The sequence below is a fragment of the Pezoporus flaviventris genome, unplaced genomic scaffold (genome assembly GCF_033815535.1).
Source record: "Pezoporus flaviventris isolate CSIRO_AGI_PZ_B2104156 unplaced genomic scaffold, CSIRO_AGI_Pfla_v1 ptg000066l, whole genome shotgun sequence".
NCBI classification, from domain to species: Eukaryota; Metazoa; Chordata; class Aves; order Psittaciformes; family Psittacidae; genus Pezoporus; species Pezoporus flaviventris.
Window position 1 is genome coordinate 4,060,608 of NW_026892614.1, and position 22,037 is coordinate 4,082,644.

At 41.9% G+C, this 22,037-nt stretch overlaps 1 protein-coding gene across 5 annotated transcripts in view; it reads right to left on the reverse strand.

Annotated features, from left to right (window-relative positions):
• Positions 1 to 21,815, reverse strand: part of LTBP1 (latent transforming growth factor beta binding protein 1) — a 198,879-nt gene extending 177,064 nt beyond the window's left edge. For 4 of the 5 annotated variants that reach the window (XM_061471019.1, XM_061471017.1, XM_061471018.1 and 1 more), the window contains exons 1-2: positions 20,177 to 20,327; positions 6,936 to 7,224 (exon numbers count right to left, since the gene is read on the reverse strand). In XM_061471019.1, coding sequence (XP_061327003.1) covers positions 6,936 to 7,192 — 257 coding nt within the window. In that variant the 5' untranslated portion in view covers positions 7,193 to 7,224; positions 20,177 to 20,327. Of the gene's footprint in view, positions 1 to 6,935; positions 7,225 to 20,176; positions 20,328 to 20,835 lie in introns of those variants that run through there. The other variant, XM_061471023.1, reaches the window with a different exon arrangement.
• Positions 21,816 to 22,037: the final 222 nt, after the last annotated feature.

Genomic DNA, 22,037 nt, shown 5'->3' on the forward strand with positions numbered 1-22,037 from the left:
CCAAATAGCTCATAATGGAAAATTAACTTTCCTTATTCTCCCTGAAGCCACCTGGCATTAGCAAACCTGTAACCTGTGAGTACATTACACATTAGAAGCCTACACTGAAAGGACAACACTGCAGACAGACTGACAGTTTTCCACCTCTGACACAAACTGGTGGGCTCAAGAACTACAGGAAAAGACTAACTTCTGATTCCTGGAGTAAAGTTTGAAACCTGAAAAGAAGTAAGGCCGTGATGTTGCAAAGCACGTAGAATCATAGAATAGTTAGGGTTGGAAAGGACCTTAAGATCATCTAGTTCCAACACCCCTGCCATGGGCAGGGACACCTCACACTAAACCATCTCACCCAAAGCTCTGTTCAAACTGGCCTTGCACACTGCCAAGGATGGAGAATTCACAACTTCTCTGGGCAACCCACTCCAGTGCCTCACCACCCTTACATTAAAGAACTTCTTCCTTATAGCCAAGCTAAACTTCCCCTGTTCAAGTTTGAACCCGTTACCCCTTGTTCTGTCACTACAGTCCCTAATGAAGAGTCCCTCCCCAGAATCTTTATAAGCCCTCCTTCAGATACTGGAAGGCTGCTAGGAGGTCTCCACGCAGCCTTCTCTTCTCCAGGCTGAACAGCCCCAACTTCCTCAGCCTGTCTTCATACGGGAGGTGCTCCAGTCCCCTGATCATCCTCGGAGCCCTCCCCTGGACTTGTTCCAACAGTTCCATGCCCTTTTTATGTTGAGGACACCAGAACTGCACACAATACTCCAAGTGAGGTCTCACGAGAGCCGAGTAGAGGGGCAGGATCACCTCTTTCAACCTGCTGGTCACGCTCCTTTTGATGCAGCCCAGGATACAGTTCACTTTCTGGGCTGCGAGCACACACTGCCAGCTCATGCTAAGTTTCTAGTCAACCACCACCCCCAAGTCCTTCTCCACAGGGCTGCTCTGAATCTCTTCTCTGTCCAACCTGTAGCTGTGCCTGGGATATTGTGCCTGGGACATGGTGCTGTACAACCTCCCAGGATTTAGATGTTCTTTTCTTAAAGCAAACAGCCATGGCACTGGGCTCTAAGGGCAGATCTTAGTAGCCGATGGCTTTCAGACAAAAAGCTCTGAAGCCCAAAGTAATGGTCTATAGCTGTAATTCAACAGTGTAGTCATGGCTCACTCAAGGACTTCTTCTGACCCTCTACACACTCCATACTGTCAAGAATGCACTTATGTGTATGAGCCCTGAGAAGAGACACATGTACATGCCTAAGAACACATATTAAACCCCAAATTACACTGAGAAGTAAATCATATTTAAGAACATTAACATGTAATATTTTGCCTAGAATAAAAACAAATATTTATTTTCCAACTTATCCTCACTAGAATTATGTTTCAGTTGCTTCCCGCTCCAACTCCCTGTGTAGCCCAAGAGAAGAGATGGTGTATCCTCCTGCAGAAGGAAGGCAGTGTATCATACAGGTTCCTGCCTTTGAAAGGAAAGAGTATCACCAACAGAGAATGAAAACAACTGAACTACAACTTTCTGAAGTTAATGAAGTCATCACAAATGTTCTAGTTTTAGCTTATTGTTTAGTTATGCTTGCTTGGGTTTTGTTTGACTTCTCTCAAGAGATAACTAGCTCACTGCATGGAAAGAGCGTGAGGAATCTTTTTAACCTGAACTTCAGCAAGGTGCTTGACACAGCTGTCTCCATATGTAAAAAATGGTGAAATATTAATAACTGGACTATAAAGCAGGTGCAAAAACTGCCTGGATGAATAGGTGGTACTTAGTGATACAAAATCAAACCCACAAGAGGCTGAAGAGGCTGAACTGTCTTCCTTAGAGATTAACACTGCGACCAGTATTGTTCAACAACTTTACTAATGACCCAGATACAGGGAAAAATGCAGTTTACACAATCATACAGACTGCCAAATTGGAAGAGTGGTTGTTATACTGGAGGCCTGAGAGATTTTGATAGGCTGGAGAAATAGGCTCACAAAGTTTAAAGGCAAGCACAAAGTCCTGTCCCTGAGACACAGCAACTCTGTCTGACAGTGCAGGGTTGACACTGCAATGGCCAGAAGGCAGCTCTGCAAAAAGGGATCTAGGGGTCCCAGGGGACAAGCTGAACATGAGCCAGCAGCATGCCCTCATGTGAAGAATGCCAACCATATACTGGGCTGTTTTAGCAACAGCATAGCCAAGCAGGTCAGGGGAATGATTACTCCCTCCATCTGGTACTTGTAAGGCTGCATCTTGAATACTATGCCCAGTTAAGTCTCCACAAATCAAGGAAAATACTGGCACAGTGAAGCAAGTCCAGCAGAAGGCCACCAAGACTGTCAGGGACTGGAGCAGACGGGGGAGACTGAGGGAGGTGAGCTTGTTCAGCTCTAAGAAAAGGCAGTTCAAGGGGTAATACCACAATCCCCAACAGCCTCTTGAGAATATACAGAGAAGATTGAACCAGTCTTCTTACAGACATATAACAAAAAAATACTAGAGTAACAATTAATGTGCAACAATGGAAATTTCAACTACATAAGGAGATTTTTTTTTTCCCCTGAGGGTGGTCAAGTGCTGCAACAGGAGTCCAGAGATACTGTAAGATCCCCGACCTTGCTGCCTTGAAAACAAAGGTCAATCACACAAAGCCCTAAGTAACCTTTTATAGATGATCCCACTTTAAACAGAGGGTTGAACCAGATTGCCTCTACTTCCAACCTAAGATCTTCTATGCTTCTAACACCAATACTACCCCAAAATCCTTGCTTTCCTTAAAAAAGTTTAAAAAAAAATAATAAAAAAGACAAGGTCTTTTTGAAGAGAAGTCCAATATTCTGTTAAGAGCTTCCATAAAGTATTTTTAAACAGACCTCACAGTTAAGTACAGGGCTCTTCTAACTAAAAGTAGTCAAGTTTTAGTTGCTCTGTACCTCTTTAGAACAAGAATCTATCATAATGGTGATGAAAATGGATGTCCTCCAGAAATATTTACTCTAGCTATTAAACTTCAAAAACCATTTCTCTAATTTTTCTTAGATCACTGCTTGCTCAGTCATCACATAAACCAATCTTAGAACCTCATGTTCTAAACAATAAATAACATAGTCAAAGATACAGAAAAATAGCTAGTAAAGATAGGAATAACTAAGAGCAGCCTATTATATTTTGCAGTAAACCTCAGCCAAGAGTTTATGCAACACAAAGTCAACAATCTTTAAAGATTAATACACCTGCCTGTAACACCACAGGACTAGGCCCAGAGATTCGGGAATAAAGGTGGAGGGGACCTCTTAGGAAACATCTTTAAGTGCACCAGACACACAAGTAAGTCTAAACCTGTCACCTGAAGTTTGTTCAGTCACCTCTCCTTCAATGAGCTTTGCTTTGCCCAACACAGAAGCAGACTTTAAAATTTCAACAGCTGCCTCCAGAAGAGGCTGAAGGAGCAATACTGTGATGCTGCACTGTATTACTGAGTTTCAGCTGGTTGATGCTGTGCTCTTTCTGATGACCATTTCCAAAACTGTAATAGAAATTCCCCTTAAAAAAAAAAAATAAATACATCTGCTCCCACAGCTGCTAAATGCAGAAAATTGAACTGTTGCCAACAAGTGAGAGAATGAGGTCTGAAAGGGGCACCCAGAGTTACGGGAGAGCTATCACAGAAATTCAGGACCGCAAAGCACGTCTGTTATTGAGATCAGAATTCCCAACAGGTTCCAAGAAGATGCAGGGTTTTGTTACTGAGACACCACTTGGTTTCAATTACAGCCAGCTACATTTTCTGCTAGTGTTGTTCCGAGATGAGACCTATTACCTGATAGTAATCATCTTCAGCCCAGGGTTATGACAGACTTTGCTGGTGCTAAGTGCCTGTGTTCTAAATCCAGGATATTCCAGGTAATTAATCTCTCTCCAGCTTTCCTTTTGTTCAGCACTATGTTCTTCAAAAAAAGATCTCTGGGAAGAAATTTCCTGCTTCCCTAAATGTCACTGCCACTGTGATTCCAAGAAAACACTTAAGAAGACATCTCAATGACTGCAGGTGGAAAAGTTGCATTCATATATAAAACAGAAAAAAAATTTCAGAGGATGGCAAAACAGAAATGCTGGAGAGACAAGCCTCCTCTAGGAGCTTAATTTGGTGTTCCAGGTCAGGTTGTGCCTTGACCCTCACCAGTCCTTGACAGCTCTGCAGAAAAAGTGCCTAGATCAGCACACCAACCACGCTGACAATGCATGATTCCACTCCTGCCACAGTTTTCCCTGTATTTCTAGGGGTGGGAACAGGAAAAAGCCATTCCAAACATATGTGGAGAGCCTCACACACCATACAAGATCATGCAAGACATTCAGAGAGGACCTGAAGCAAGAACTAGCCCATTTGCTCTGTACCAGTGGTAAAAACCTGACCTCAGAAGGTTCTTTCAGCCCTTGAAATTGCCCTAACAGTCTACACGAGAACTAGAACTACTGTTGCACTTATTTCAACACTTGGATCTAAACATCCACCTTCTGCTGCTGCACTTTATGCTTTGGTTTGTGAAACAGCCCATTTCTTCTCCATCTCCCACTCCTATGTCTGTCTCCTGCCAAGGTTGTAGGCTGGATTTCTCATGACTCCAAAGACTCAGTTTTTCATTTCTCACTCCATTATTAAGCTGGCTCAAACAGATTTAGCTTCATGCAATCTCAAAGACTGACAGTCTTATCTACCTGAAAACGTCTATTTACATCTAAGAAGAAAACCCTTAGGCTGAGCAGGGTCCCATGAACTACAAAGCCCACCTGGGTTAACATTGCTTCTGGAAGCGTGCTGAAACGCTTTGGATGGCCGGTAACATGATGGGGGTTGTTAGTCTGAAGCTGCTTCCTTGACATCTGGGAATGTCTCTCATGCAAGCAGGAGCTGAGATTTTGGTGAAGCATGACACACTGTAGGTACCTTCTAGAAACACTTTGAGTATCATAACTTAGCAACTAGCATAGCAGCATTAAAAAAATAGTAGTTTATCACCTTCTCTTTTCATAGAAGAGGAACCCTTTATTCCTGGACTCTGCTTTTCCAGGAATAATGGAAAATAAGTCTTCTTTAGGAGGCAGCCACAAGTCCTTTCAGCAGTTTGAGAATGTTTGGAAGACAACAAATTTTCTTTAGCCAAGAACAAACTGCCCATATTTTCTTTATGCCCAATTTGAATAACTGGCCTGTATCACAACAGGAAGAAGAATTCATTGAGAATGCTTGGTGTGGAGGAAGGGAAGCAAAAAGAAAAAGACAGTACACACTACAGACATCAGCACTGATAAGACTGGAATTGTCTGGCCTCTTTGCACTGATATGCTGTACTGCACTTTGTGGGGCTAAGCAGAGTAGGCAGGTGTTGAGGGTTAGCAGTCCTGCTGGTCTGGATGGGAAGGAGCAGTAAAAAGCCTGCTGAATTTACTGGTAATTCCCCCTTTGTATTAGTCACTTCAATAACCCTTGCTTCCCTGACAGGAATGAGAGTACTATAAAATAATACATTGGGTAGCAATTTCTCTGTCCTTCAAGACTGTGGATGTATTTGTTCCTAAAGCCTACCCTGCCCCAACTTCCACCTTTCTCAAAGAACATACTGACTTAGGGTTTAGGACTCCAAGGGAACTCAGCTAAGTTCTACTCCCTATTACAAAAGGCATGTACAAACCCAGTTCTGTTCAAGGCTCCACAGTTAAATGAACTAGGACTTGGAACTGGAAGGGTTTAAGAGGAAAAAAACCTTACAGAGAGGTTACTGGACAACAGCAAACATTGGCAGTAACCAGTGATCTCTATTTTCAGCTTTGAGGAGGGGTGGCAGGATGTACTTTTCTGTCAAAAGCGGGCTTCAATGATCACACACCACCCTTCTGGGTTCATTTTTATGTTTTTGGCCACAGGAAAGCACTGTTTATTTCCCAGTCCTAATTATCTTACTCCGGAAGCTAGAAGTGAGATGGACTGCACCCTGCTTACAGCTATCCAAAAGCAACACCTGGTACAGGGCAGAAACACTTTTTTCACCCAGTCCACTTGAAACTAGGACAGTACTTGCAGCAGACACCTAAAACTGTCCACACTCGACTGCCACACCTCCTGTGCCTCTCCCTAACCCCATATCAAACACAGCCCTGAATCAAGTTAAGGTCAGACACATTAATAAAAATATCATCATAGGGAAATTTCAGGCACACCTGAAGTATTTAAACTAATGAAAGCAATATCAAAGTCTGGCTAGGTCACCAGCTACTGAAGAAGCAGAGAAAAAAGTCTCCAACAAGAGGGGTGTTTCCTTGCTACTTATGACAGGCAGATACAACCCTGAACTTCAAACACAAGCAAGCAGAAGTATCCACTGCAGTAGAGCTATTCACACTTAAAGAAAATAAAATGCAAATGGAAGAAAGAAACCAGAACATAAGCACCAAATCTTACTTTCTTCAGTTTTATGAAGTGCAAAAATTCTGTGTTAGACTGTTCTAGACTAAACTCAGAAAGTCACTAATCTAAATTAAGAATAGCTCCTCTGAAATTAGTACAGCATTGTCATTCCATCTCTGCCAGTGTTCAAAGCCAGGTTGGACGGAGCCTTGGGTGACATGGTTTAGTGCCGGCTGTCCCTGCCCATGGCAGGGGGTTGGAACTAGATGATCTTAAGGTCCTTTCCAACCCAAACTATTCTATGATTCTATAATTCTAAGTAAAATAAAGTTGACTGATATTATAGGAGATTCTGTTCAGGTGAGGATATCTGGCTTATAGGCAATAGAAGTTTAAAGACCCACTGAAGTTTGACAGTTAAAATAAAAGTCTCCAAATACAATGACTTGAAAACACTTGCAAAGAACAATGTTTTGTAAAAATAACATAGTGGACTCCTTTGAAAGTAAAGAAAACACTTACTGTGGTTGCATTTGCTGAGGTAACCCAACAGGAGGCTTCTGTTTGATGGTGAACGCCATCTGAGTCATAGGGCCAACCTTCGGGGGGACCTGCACCTTCTGAGAGAAGGTCTGCTGGGCAGCCTGCTGAGGTATGGGCCACGGGGGAACAACAGGGCTCCGGCCTCCAGTGGAAGAGGTGTCTTGCATGACTTTATCCTCACAGGAATTTCCTTTTGTTCCTGGTTTACACACGCAAAGCTGCGGTCGCAGGCACATCCCTCCATTTTGGCACGGTGGTGCACAGTTAGCTAAGAAAAGATATTGTAAACAGTATCTGTGAACCAAAGCATGAAGGAAAACACAAACTCCACACAATAAAAAAAAGTTAACTGCTAATGTTAATTGGAATAGGAGAAAGCAATACTGCTAAGCTCCACAAAAGATAGTATACAAGGTAGAATAGCTTTTAAACTGCTTTCCTACATAAGACATGGACAACATTTTAACAACTTTGAAAAGTAAAATGCAAGTGAGCTAAAAACCAGGAAATACTTGAAATAAAAACCCCAGTTATTTCAAATCTTCCTGTTAGTGGCCTTTTACACACCCCTTCCTTTCATGCATCCTCCCTCCCCATACTTTAACAACCAAACTGCATCCGCTGAAACAACATTATGCAGATGATAGAATTTTACTACTGATTCAGGCTTGGATTCATTCTATTACTATCTAAAAATCACAGATCCCCTATAGATACCTAGCTGGAATACTTATGGTCATATTACAGATGACAAAAACGATGGAGAAAAGTATAAAGTAATTCAACCCTTCCCCTCTAAAACCCAAATGAAATTCCTTCCCATATCACCACTTCAGTAACATAAGACACACAAACTGGTACTACAAAGACATAGCTGCACATAGGAGTTACATTCTTTGAAGAAACAAGCAGGTGCTCATGATTATCACAGCTAGCTTCTATACATTCTTTGTACCACCAGTGAAAAGGGAGCAGATTCTTCAAAAGACAATGCACTTTCAGATAGCTGCCTTCAGATAGGAGTAATTACACTGCATTGCTCTATCCACTGACTATAGAAGGAGTCTGAATAATCAGCCTAGACACAGCACCCAGCTCATAGACCTAGTTAACACAGGATCAATTCCATTTTGAGCGAGAAATTTGGAGAAGCAGCAAATCCCACCAAAAAAAAAAGGGGGGGGGGGGAGGGAGGAGCAAAAGTAATTGCTGAACATACGTACACGTAACGCTGCAGAGGTATACCTAATCTGAGGATTTACTTTGGATGCTTAAACTTACAATGCTACCATATTTAAAGAATGTTAACAAAGTTAACAAAACAAATTAATTCTCTTACCCAGAGAACATAATTGAACAGTAGAACGCAATTCTAATTGAAATAGCAATCATAATTTCTTCATTAGTCCCATTAGACATGGCATGCAAAGAAGCATTTATAAGAATCACTGCTGAGCTACTTTACTCCTACAAACTTTGGATACTGTTGTTGGATATTGTTCAGTTGGGATCTTTTAACTCAGACAAAATTATATGCCAGGTGATAAAGTCTACAGGTTTTACTAAAATAGGTAAGACCATGTCTTAAACCATAACATGTGATTCTGCACCATATTCAAGTATATCCACACAATTATTCTATTCTTTTAAAAAGACAGTCCACAGTGCTCATCCAAATAAGTTTGAGTACTTGGCACTTAAAATTATTTTAATACATACATTTATATGTAAAAATAAAGCACATAAGCATACATATGAAATAACTTGTTAGGATGAGACTGTGTTAATTTGAAGAACCAGTTTGCCAACAGACAATACCATCTGATACAGATACATCATGAATACCACCTATATATGACACCGGAGCTGCCCTCAACTTTAACTTTGCATGGGGTTCTTCTCACATGTAATTCCCCCTTCCATGTTTTTCTGCAACATCTCTCCTTCCCAATACTACGTAGCTGAGCTAACTTAATTATGTACTATGAATCTCCCTGGCAACAAAAAAGTAATCATTTGCTTACTTATATTTCTGTTTATTTTTCAGGCTATATATTGTCTTTGCTGGAAAACTGAAGACCATTTTCATTGTAAACTTCAGCAGCTGTAACTTTCACTGTAAACTTACAGCAAGCATATGTTTTAATACACAAGCCAACTCTTTTTTCCACCTGGCTTTTAAGACCTAGATTTTGCTAAGAGTAGAAATTTGCTTATATGAACATGACTGAAATTAATTATACCTTTGGAAAATAGAGTCAGGAGCCTTAAATTCTCAAATGTAAGGCTCACTGACTTTACAGAGACTCCAAAATCCAAACACTGACCCCATCATGAAGGTCATCTGTTAGAAAATGTGCAAAGATCACAGTGAGACAGTCTGGGCACAGAGCTCTTTAGAAAATTATCACATAAAAACTACATTTAAAAAATCATCAGGATTTGCAGAAGTCCCATTTTTACAACATTAAAAAAAATCCACAACCATACTGAACGTGTATTCCTGGAGATTTATGGACATGCATTTATATCAAACTTCAGGCTTCTTAGCAAGCTGCTTTAAAAAAAAAAAAAAAAAAAAAATCAAACACAGCAGTAAGTTCACAAGACAACCCCAGAAGTCAATATAACATCCACCCTGCTAGGACACTGATCATTGTGTATCTCCTCTCTCAAAAGTGAAGTAACAACTCACACGCCTGCAAAAGACAACCCTAAGAAAACCCCAACTCTTTTTTTCCTGAAAGCTGTGCTTCAAAAGCCTAAGAAAACTAAGGTTTTCACTTACCAAAGCGAACATAACAAAACTGCAATGAATTGAAAACTATGCAGCTATTTTGAAATTACATTATCTTTTTTTCCCAAAACAAGTATCTCAGCTCTACATATACACAAAGCACATGAAACTCCACAGGACAAACTGCATTACTCTAGCTGGCCTTATAACAAAAAAAGCATCAGCAGATCCAGCAACTATGTTACAAAAGACCTTTTTTTTTCCTCAGATCACGTGAACAGTGACAACAGGTCAAAAACCTGATCCATTAGATCTTCACAGCAATGCACTCTTTGATTGACGTTCTTGATTGATGTTGTGTAATGTAAGACCACAAAATAAGATTTGAAAAAATACTTTTTCAGAAAGGCTTTACATTTAAATTGACATAATACAGCAGTTTGGTTTTAAAACTGTTCAAGACAGCTGCAGCATGCCAAATCTATGACCTAATTGTTCTGTTTGAAGGCAACAATAATGGCACATCTAACTGCAAACACCATTATTTTCCATAAAGCTAAGTTTCCAAAACTTGGACCATGGAAGCATCAAGTTTAAAACTGAAAAGGGGGGCGATATACTCCTATTAAAGGCAATAGGCTTGTTCCTATTCAATACAAAGAGGTCATGACTGGAAATTCAAAATGAAGCGTGGCAAAGATGCAAATAATGAGACTAGGCTTAGTGGGTCAGATCAAAGATCCACTTAGTCTAGTCTCCTCTCTCCATTAATTATTAAGGTGGATGCTTTAGGACAGGTGTCAGGACAGGATGACAAGCAGTAAAATGTTGTACCACTACAGCCTTGAAGAATTAAGGACTCAGCAGCTTTCTGAGCAAGAGTCCTGGTTTTGTGTTTAATAACTCTCAATAGATTTTTCTGTCAGAGTTCAATGATCTGCTTTTTGACCCTGTTAGTATACGGCACCCAAACTTGCTGTGCCAAGAAATTGGTCACATGGGAAGGCCAGGCACAGACAACACAACCAACATCCCCCCACTTTCCAGAAGCTTTGTGAAGGAACACAGGGCCCTTTCAGGCTGGTTCATGTGTTTTAAGACCATGCAATCTACATCTACCAAAAATAAAGCTATGGTGCCACATTTGCCTTGGAAATCCCTGCATCGCAAAAAGCTGAAAACATTTTCTGTGGCTGTATCTCCTTTTATGCATCTTTCCCTTACCAACTACTGCTCACCACCATCGCAGACAGAAGAGAGAATTAAAGGGACACATAGCAGGCCTGGTATGGTTGTATTTACAACATTCCTTCAAAAAAGCAAGTATAAAATAAAATTACTATCGGGTTTAAACACACCCCTTCCAGCACATCTATATGTCGCTTTGGGACTGATCTACACATAGACACTTTTCAGTCCACAGGGTCATGTTATTTTTTTTTTTAAAGAGTATATAAATATTTGCAGGAGCAAGACCTAAAATAAAAGGTTTGTAACAGTTTAAAAAAATGTAAATATTTTAAATCTTCTACATGTACAGAATGTATTTATGTTTTCATATACCAAATTAAGCATAATTTATAATATTAAAACCATAAGTAAAAAATATTATCATATATTGAAGTTTAAATTGAAATTTCTTTTCCAGACATTCTGAAAGACTCAAAATACAGGTACAACTCCACTTGTCATGAGAAAACTTTTATGTTCAATTCCTCATAACTCTTGAATTAGGATCATTACGATCCAATTCATATGCTAATCACTTTGATTTTACCTTGATTCACAATTACTTTCTTCAGACAGTAACATCTCATTTACAAGTTTATTTCCTTGTGTCTCTAGATCATGTGGAGGATTGAAATGCACAAAAATGTTCTTTTCAGTGAGAAACAGTAAAGAAATTTAAATGTCCCATGAGTTTCCTGCACCCAAGTTTCTAACCTTTCAGGCTCAACTCCACCTTTAAGCATCTCTTATCAAGCAACTGCTGCTGGTTAGCACTTAAAATATTCACAAAAGTTTTTCGATGTCATTCCTGAACCTCTGATACTTTGATATGAAAATTACACTACAAGTGTTGTGAACTTGTGTTATCTCTAGCCCATCCACTAGAATTTTCCTGTTTCCACATAAAATTTGACATACCTTTTTTCCCCTCCCTCCTCTTAGCCACATAGTCAAGCATCAGTTTAATCAGAATGCACTGACTTCCACAAATTTCCTCACTATACACATTGGCACAATATATATTAATTTCACTCATGGGAGTATATAAATCCTGCCAGACAAAATACACGATGGAGGGCAAATAACAGAAAATCTAGTAATTGTAAAGAGATTATAAATGTGGAGCTATTTCAGATTCCAGCATAAACGGGTTGAGAAATGATGCATGCATTAAGTTAACAGAAAGGGGGAAAACCAGCACTGTGACATGAATGTATCTGTACTTACAGCAGAAATTCCAAGTTCCTTTACATGCAACACAGGAATACTGTTAAAGGCATAGCAAATACTGCCTTTCTTATTTCATTAATTCAAGATTTCTATTCTTCAAGCACACAAGAAAACCAAGCCAAAGCTCGTCTTGGTTGAGTGCGCATCCCAAACAAAAAGTTGTGATACAAAGGCACCTTTAACTGCTGCTATGTTAAAAGACAGAGTGACGATCCCCTACGGACTCCAAAAGAAAAGCAGTGAAGCAATTTCTTTGAAGAGCAACAAGCTGTGGATTCCAAAAGGAAAGAGGCATATTCCACTTTCCCTCAGAAAAATCTGAATACAGTGCTGACCTGCTGGAGAAGAGCAAAGTTTATAATAGTTCCCTGTTCTCTAAATTAGCTCACTGCTTACTTTTATACTTTTATTCTGGATACCATTTTAAGCCTTTTAAGTTATTGTTGGGACTGAGAATTCAACACTGGAGACTAGAAACCCAACGGCTAAGTGAACAAACACCTGGTGCTCACCACCTAATGCTTTTCTGAGGATCTAGGTCTCCGTCTGAGTACCTCCAGTTTTCAAAAGTTGAATTTTACCAGAAATATATCCAACAATTCTACACATTCACTGGGGGTAAGGGAGAAAGGAATTTGTGAACAAGGGTGAAACAACCGTGTTGTAAGACCATTCTATAAAAAAGGTTGATAATATTTAAATAATCAGAATAAATGGCATTAACCACAGAAAATCTATATGACCGCTAGACTATTAATGTAGGAAGTACTACAACCATCTGCCTCTTCTTACACAGAAATTTTGTTTTTATCACAACTATAGGGATTGAGGGAATTCTTTCCCTAAATATATTTCAAATAAAAGCATGTGTCACTGTTGGAACTCTTCACTGGTCCACTTCAAAACATCTGATACATTTCCACACTGGTATGGATGACTACATAAACATCCAAGAAAGGAGGGAAACAAAACCCAATGCTTTTGCCATATATATTTCCTTTAAAACAAACATAAATTGGAGTTTCTCCCTTAACCTAGTAACAACATAACATACTTAATTATTAAGACTATTCTCAATGTACCTACATAGCATTATCGCTAAATGCGGATTTATCAGAATTGAATAGCAGCTATACTGAAATACTTCAAAAGCCTAACTTCAGACACATTATTTTATCAATCATAAGAATATAACATACTGTTTGATACTTGACATTTTCATTCATGTTGTGTTTACTGGAGTTTTATATAAATACTTGTTAGGTTGTACAATCTGTGAGACATTTACAAGAGATGGTCAATTGTACATATTCTGACAGTACAAACATTTCACATGGTCGAGATCCTTCTATCATTTCAGTATATCCCCCCCCCCAAAAAAAAAAAATAAGAAATTAAGAAATCATTCACTACAGAATGGACAAAACCAAGGAACCAAGGAAACCAGCAGATCTGCATGTTACACACTGGTCTTTCTTACTGGTTAACACTCTCATCTGCAATTCTTTCAATTCTCTTAACCTTTCTCATTATAGTACTTATCCATTTTGTTACAAAATACATTGTAAGAAATAGGCAGGAAACTGAATAAACTAAGAGAGCCTCAATAACGAGACAACTGAAAATTTTTAACTGGATGCAGGATTCAGACAACTGAAGTGTTACAGAAAATACATACCAGAGAAAAGGCTATTAATCATAATAGCCATTGAAATGCTAAGAACAATAAAGTTTTTCCTAAATCCAACCAACCCTCAATTAGAGTTCACCAATTAGTTAGCTTCTCTGAAAACCCACGCCAAACCTGCCATGTAGAGATAATAATAAAAAAGAAGCTTATTTGAATCATGAAAAATCAAATCTTGCCAAAGGACACAAAATCAATCCCCATTTATCAGGAAGCAGCTCTGCAAAACTCTAGGTTTATGCAGGGACTATGATGTGCATTTCAAAAAAGAACATGGAAGAGCAGAACTATTTTAACTCTGTATTAAATGAGTATCTTGCCTTGCTAACATGTAAAATTCTTCCCCTCCAGTGTGCAGTCAGAAATGCAGAGAGATGCCAAAGCTTTGCTTTCTTTCTGTAGGCAATGGAAGGGATCCGTTTTCTAGGAATAAACTAGGCTGAGAAAGTCAAGTTCTGGTGCTTTTAAAGGCAGAGTAAATAAAAAAAAAATAAAAAAAGAAATAGAAAAACACAAAGTAAAAACCTCAAAAAAAAAAAACAAACAAAAAACCCAAAAACCGTGAACACTCCAAGAAAGCACCTAATACATTTCAGCCTCATACTGGCATTCACTTCATGTGACCAGAGTACATCTAGTCAAAAATAAAACACTAAGCCCTGAAACATGCATACTGTGGGCCTCAGGTCATCAAAACCAAAGGCTTTAGTGTATACACCTGCTTCCGTTAGTCCATGCTGCAAACTAAGGTAGACAAAGCCAAAGATAAGAATCTGAATCTTGAATTCTCCCCCTTTCCGAAGGACAGTAAGTTAAAAATAAAGCAGAGCATAATCCCCACTGAAGGCTAGCAAGAGTTTTCACACTACAAAAGCCAGTTTATTCCCTGTATACGAAACTCAGAAGTTTTATTTATGTACTACAGTAGCCAGTACCTCAGAGGCAAAATCCAGCTGCTCAAGTAATGGCTTCCAGTTTTTTCAATTTTGGAACATTTAAAAACAACATCAAAGAACAGATTAAAAAGGACTAACGAATAGGTCAGTTATATGGGGCCAAAGTAATTATGTCTCTTTAAAATTGAGACATTTAATTTTGATTTGGACATAATTTGAAGGAGATTGATACTGCTTTTACTCAGATGATGGTCTTAGAATGAGAAGAAACATTTGGGGAGAGTATGTTATAGTTAGGCTTTGTATAAGCAATGTAAATAAACAGAACTTGGTAAAACTCGAAGCCACAAAACTGATTAAGCACAAGCCACAGGAAACATTTATCACCAGAAAACCTCCATGAAGCACAGCTGCAAACATTTGAAGTACTCAGTTGAAGTGATCTTAGATACCACCATTTCTAAGAGCTGAACTGAAGACAGGAATAGAGCAGATTCTGAGCAACCAATATTAAAATATTTAGTGTCAGAGTTTTATATCTAATAGGAAGTATGATGTATACTTCCAAGTCCGCAGGTCTGGATTCTAATCCTATATTAGAACAAGACCAAGGCATGCAACCTTTCCCTCCCCTTCCCCAAGAAAATTCAGGAGCAGAAGCTAAAAGCAACCTAGGGCATGTTCCATCCAGGTCTTGGACAACTAGGGGTCTAGGACTACTGGTGACACTGTACAGTGCTCTTGCCCTGAAGGAGACACAAAGCTGTAGCATGCTAACTCAGCAACAGCAAGAAGTAAAACTCGAAGCTTAGGGATGAGATGGCTCAAACTGCATAGCAATACACAAGTAAACACCATGCAGATTCAGGAACTGAACAATGGGGACCCTTCCTCTGGGCAAGTACTAGCACAGCTTTCTAGTCTCCTTCAGCAGGAACACTTTACTGTTGTACATGTTCTTATTCTGAAAAATAAATTAAACTTTAATTAAACTAAACATCTATCTAATGTTGAGTCAGGAAGTCCTTCAAAAAGAAAGAATTAGGAAGATAATCTTATAATTTAAAAAAAAAAAAAAGGATAACAGACTTATTTTCTGATGACCTTTCAAGATGCCCGAGCACATGACAGATAGGAAAGAACTTCATGACCAAACTCAAAGAATCCAGTCCAGCTCCAAATCCAAAATCCTCACCTTATGCCCATGCATGGAATACATAATACGTGCGTGTACACACAGAATATCTTCAGCTAATAAAGACACAAGATCCTTTTTTTCCTCTTGACAACAATGATGTACACGGGCTCTACATCTACATAGCCAGTAAATCTTGCCCCTATGTGAAATTTACTCTAAACATAATCCTGCAAAACCCACTTCCTCACCTGTTTGTCCCAGGAGCCTTTCTTACACTTCTACAATAAGGAACTCTTGCTTCAGTATTCCATTAACAGGCAACTCTCTCCTTCCAACTATCATTAGTTAATTCTCATCATTATGTTAGTAAAAGTTAGACTTTCTTCAGGCAATGCTGTTTTTTTAAACCATCCAGTTTGTGAGAACACACTCACAAACAACTGATATTAATATTCCAGGCAAAATATTATAACACATTTTATAAAGGGGTTACTATTGCAATCAGGTGGTTCTTTATCAAATCCTGCATACAGTATATAATTTCTTTCTTGACTTCCCAACATGAAGAACAGCTCCTTGCAACCATTAAGAAAACAAAACCAAAATAAACAGAAGGGCATATATTGTACAAAGTAGTATTAACTAACAGAAATTTAGTTGCAAGTAACAAAATACAGGACAACAGTTTGCAATAGGATAAACATGCAACTGAAAGGCAGGAATTCCTACTTTCCAGTTTAGGCCTTCCAAACAGTTGTTACAACTTGTCCAAGTCCACATTTAACCTATGGCTCAATTTCCATAAATGAAATAAATAACAAACCCTACATGCTTTAGGTTTTATTTGCCTTACAGCCATGTTATAGGGTTAATTAATGTTCATATAATGCTTGGATTATGCAACAAGAACCAACAAAACAGGATTTCTCCAGCCTTGGGGGTACCTTATTATTACACTTGCACAGATTATAACCTATGATAATTATGACTGGAAGACAATCTTTGTCATAAACCCTTTCACATGCTTATAACTTTCCAAAGTGATTATTTCTGTGGCTGATTTTTTCCCACCTTTTGTCTTTACCCAAAGGTGAATGTTCCAAACACTTCAGAAAGGTTGGTTTTGATTGTTAGACATCATTCTCCCAGTATAAAGCAATTCTGAATACTTTTATGGCTTCATCTTCTTAATTAGAATGATGCAGTTCTTCATAAGCAAAGTCACATCAAGCTTGAAAAAAAGTTCTTAAGATACAACTTTACAATGTAAAACTGAAATATGAAGCACAGAGGGGGAAAAGCCTATATGCTCCAAATTGCATAGGGTATGTACCCTCATAAAGGTAGCTCACAGGAAAACAGAAGGACAAACCATCATGCTTCCAAGAGAACATGAATACTGTAAACACAACAGGCAGTTCAACTTCAAACCAAAATTTGGAGGAAGGACTTGAAAGGTCTACTTGTCTCCTCCATACAGATGCTGCCCTCTGACCAACAACAGAAACATTTCAAATACTCCCTGTTGCTGTTACAGAGGGAATGTGAGGCAGCTGCTACTGCTCCCAGACAGGCTGCCACCCACCTGAGATAGAAGTCCCCAAGGGAAGGGCAGCCTCAGCCGTAGTCCCATGCATGAGAAAGCAGGGCTTACAAAGACCACCAAGACAAAGGGAAGGGGAAGATTAACACAGCCAGGGCTGCAAGACCGTACCTCTTCCCTTCAACCACTTTTTCTGTGGGTTACCAGCAGGCTTATTCACACAGGTGCAGCAGAGCAGAAACACATGCTGCTTGTTCCAGCCTGGGATTACACCTGAGCTAATAAACTTCACTGATCAGAGCTGGCTCTCAGCACTCTGGTTCTGGAAGCACAATGCAGACAAATGGAAGTTGGCTGTGGAAAGTGCCAGAATGAGTCTGGGGTTTATTAGCTCAGGCTTTGCACCATTCAAGAGAATATAAACTGGCCCTAGAGACCAAATAGCTTATTAAAGTGATACTGAACCTGAGCTAATAAACCCTGACAGGTCCAAATGGACTCTACACAAAGTCAGCTCAGGTGTGCCTGCATCTGTGGCACAATTAATCCACAACTGAAATAATCCACTCAAAACTAACTAAGAGTCCACTATCGGAATTAAAAAAAAAAAAAAAAAAAATCACTTCTTTTTACTGGACACAAAGGGTTAACATTTGTTCAGTTGTAGGATTTCTGTTCTTCTGAAAGGATCATCAGGAGGTTCCAGAAAAGGAGATAGCTGGCTTTTATGACTGTGAGACTAATCTTCCATAACTAAATCAAGTCAATGCTATCTCATGGTTTGCCTAAGTTACAAAACAGACAACTTCAGTACATTTAGTACTTCTCTTGGCTTGCCAAGAGAGGGGTAAAACTCGGAAGATCCAAGCCAAGTGTATTATACCACTGCTAGGATGTACCAGAGCAGCATCAGAACAGACAGAAAAAATATTTAATGCTAAGGAGAGCCCAATACCAGAGACACAAAATGAGAAAGAATGGTCAAAGGGAAAAATCACACACACACCCCTTTCTTTTAACTCTTTTTCTGCTACTCTATTCCTCCAAACACTGTATGAATGAACCGAGTAATTCTTTGATTTAAGTAAGATTCTACAGCTATCACATAAAAACCTAATTGTCTGACTTAGTCCTTATTGAAGACCGTAAAACCAGACAAGAATTAAAAAATTAAAAAAAAAAAAAGAGAAAAAGAAAGGAAAAAAGAGAAGACAATAAAGAGAACAGTTGAATGACGATGGAAGAAATAAAAAATAATAAAAAAAAACAACAAAAAAGGAAACTTAAAGGACAAAAAACAAAGAAAACAATAAAACTGCTTATTTTATTAAAAATAAAAAAAATGTTTAAAAGGAAGAAACTTGAAAGTTACTGGAAGACAGAAAGAGAAAAAAAATGAAAATTTGGGGAGTGTGTCTTCAAAATAATAACAATAGGATTTCAGTTGAAATAGTTGAAATACAGCTTTTTAATTAATATCCCCAAATTATTAAGAGGTTCCATTCACTGTGATTGGGCTTTCAGCTGAGGGAGGTGTTTAGTAAGGTTTGAGATTAGTCTCAAAATACCACCGTAAACTGAAGAAAATAATTTTAGTACTTGTACCATGTGTTAAGCAAAAAAGCTGACTCACCTAACACAGCAGCGTGTATTTCAAACTGAAAATGCTAATTTCCTACCTTAATTTCATCTTAAATTCATGTCTAAATTGGTCAGGGAAACTGTAAAGTTTTAACAGCCTACTGTAATAAAGCCTTTGCTTCTTGGCAACAGTTCAATACAGGTCAAAGGTACTTGACCTTCCTGAGGATTATAAATGTGATTGATCCCTACTGTGAAAAATCCCACACAGGGACAAAAGCCACTACAAAAAAGCCTAAAGTTTGCACCTTAAAAGCATTGTTTACTCCATGATACCCCAAGTCTCAGTCACAGAAGTCTGTCCTAATGAACTAAAGTGATGACCCAAGAGCTTCCCAGAATAGCTGACACCTAAAGGGGTTTCCTGAAGAAAAAAAAGTATGTCACTTGTCTTACATGACATCATGGCAACATCACTGCCATTCAGCCATGTACAGTCATCCTGAATCCTGCCTAAATTGGCAGAGATGCTTCCTCTTTCACATTAGAAAGGTCAACACGAGTATAATTACATTGACTCTGTGTTATTTCATGCACATAATTTGTGTTTGTAAGTATCCCAGTAAAGGTACATCTCTCCACACGTCCTTCCCCAAATCCATCTCTTTTGACTTGTTCAACGCTTCAAAAATTCCACACCCAAAGCACAGGATCTTCATGCAGGCTGCTGGTGAAAGGACAGTATGGGGAGATGACAACTCCTTGCTCTCCACCTGTACTCCTCTGGCAGGTTCTTTACCCTATTAAGCCCCCACGTTCAAAACAACTCCTAACACCCAAGCACTAACGTGTGTGGACTTCACCACAAAAACTAATCGAGCTCTCTCCAAAAATGCAACACACATAAGAGGCACCTGCTGCTCATCCTTCAGCAAAGCTGAAGATTAGCAAGGAGGTACTTAGGGATGAAACGTGTTACAACTGCAGCACGCTGATGCTGTGAGAGGGCTTGAGCAAGCATGCTGGCGGGATCTGTAACTCAGCCAGCGCCTCTTTGCCCACAGCGAGTATCAGCACTCACCACATGCCAGCGCGGTCCCCACAAGTCCTCCCGCTACTGGCCTCAGTGGTGCCGCCACGCTCCATCCCAGCCCCCTCGACCCACACTGGCTACTCACGTTTGATGCACCTCTGGGAGCCCGTGGCTTTGCTCCAGCCGTGGCAGCACTGCCCCCCGCAGACGTTCACCCTGCAGGAACAGCAAAGAGGGACGAGGGTCCGGCGGGGCCCCTCCCGGCGCCGCGGCGGCGGCGGCCGGCCCCGGGCCCCCATCCCCAGCCGGGCCGCGGGGCGGGAGCTGGGCCGCGGAGAGAAAAGGCGGGAAGAATCAAACCTCCCGGCGCGTGGCTAAGGTAAGCCCTCGGCCCGCACCGGCTGTGCCCGGACACGCGGGACGCGGCACCCGGGCGCCGCAAACCGCAAAGGCGACGGGGCCGCAGCTCGCTCCCGGCAGGGCTGCGGGGATGGAGCGCGGGCGGCAGCGGGGCTCCTCGCCCGCTCGACGCCTCAGCCCGGGACAGGCCGCGAGCTCCGGGGGGCGGGGGCTCAGATGCCGCGGGGAGGGTTCGCGGCCAGCCGGGCACCGGTAGCGCCACGGTGCTCTGCAGGAGCCCAGCGCCGGATGCCCCCTGCCCCTATGCCCTCCGTGGGGGGAGGCGGCAGCGGCCGCGATGAAGATACTCGGGGCGGCGGGGAGGCCGCGGGCTGGCGACACCGCCTCAGACGTGCGGGGGAGCGAGGGGACGCGCAGGGCACGGCGGGCGGGAGGGCGCCTTACCCCGGCAGCGGCGGCAGCTGGTGCTTCTGGCGGAGGGGCAGGCCGGCGCTGCTGTTGCCGTGGGGGCCCGGAGGCGGCTTCGGCCGCGAGCTGAAGCTGGCCGGCTTGGCGAAGGAGGAGGAGGCGCGAGGAGCGGAGTTGGTGTGGACCTGCCCGGCGGGGCTCAAGCGGAGCGGGACACCCGCGCCGCCCGGCTTGCTCATCCGCCGGGTCCGTTCCAGGGTGCCGCCGCTGTAGCGTGTGTTGAGCTGTACGTTAAACGTGCGCTGCTGCTGCTGCTGCTCCCCCCCGAGGAGGGTCGGGCGCTGATGCCGGCTGCCAGTGGAGCCCCCCCGGCCGGGCTGCAGAACGTACGTGACCCTCCTCAGCTTGCCCTTTTCGGAGGCTGCGAGCGCCGGTGACAAAAGTGCACAGGCAGTGAGGAGGACAAGGAATCCCCATCCGAGCCGAGCCATTTCCACTGCGGGACCCCTACAGTCGCCGAGCTTCGCGGACCCCCAGTGCAAGGGCTTCCTCCTCCTCCTCTTCCAAAGAACGCCCGTGTGTAACCTGCGCCCGCCGTGCGGATTTCTCCTCCGCTCGCTGCCCCCCAACCTGCTCCAGGCGGGAAGGGGGATAGGGGTAAAATAAAGCCTCAGGTTCCTCCCTCCCGCCCCCCAAACTGTTAGGAAAGTTCAGCAAACACGTCGCCCCGTGGAGCAGGAAAACATCGTTGGAAGAAAGGAAGCGGCGGGTGCGAGCCGAGCTGCGAGCCGGAGCGGGAAGGGAGGAGGAGCAGCAGCAGGGGAAGGGTATTTGCTGGAGGGGGGTGGTCGCAATGCGGAGCAGATGTTTCGGTTGCCGGAGCTGCCAGGGGTCTGCGTGCGGGTGCAAGAACCGGTCTTTAAGGCACTGCGGGCTGGTAAAACCCTTCCGAGGAGTTCATCCGCGAGTGAGTGTGTGCAGGAGGGGATGAGGATGCTCCTGCCCCGGTGCCGGCCCCACGCAGCCAATCTGGCCGCCGTGACGTCAGGCGGCGCTCCCGGGGCGTGGGGCCGGGGCCAGGTGACAGCGGTGGGGCCGGGGTGGCCGCGGGGGTCCTGGGAGCTCAGCACCGTTCAGCGAGCCTCGGGAGTACCTGGTTTAACTTCAGGGGCAGCGTACCTCCAGCTTTGCAACAGCGTTTCTATCCTGTTTTAATGGAGGTAAGGCTTTAAACCCTC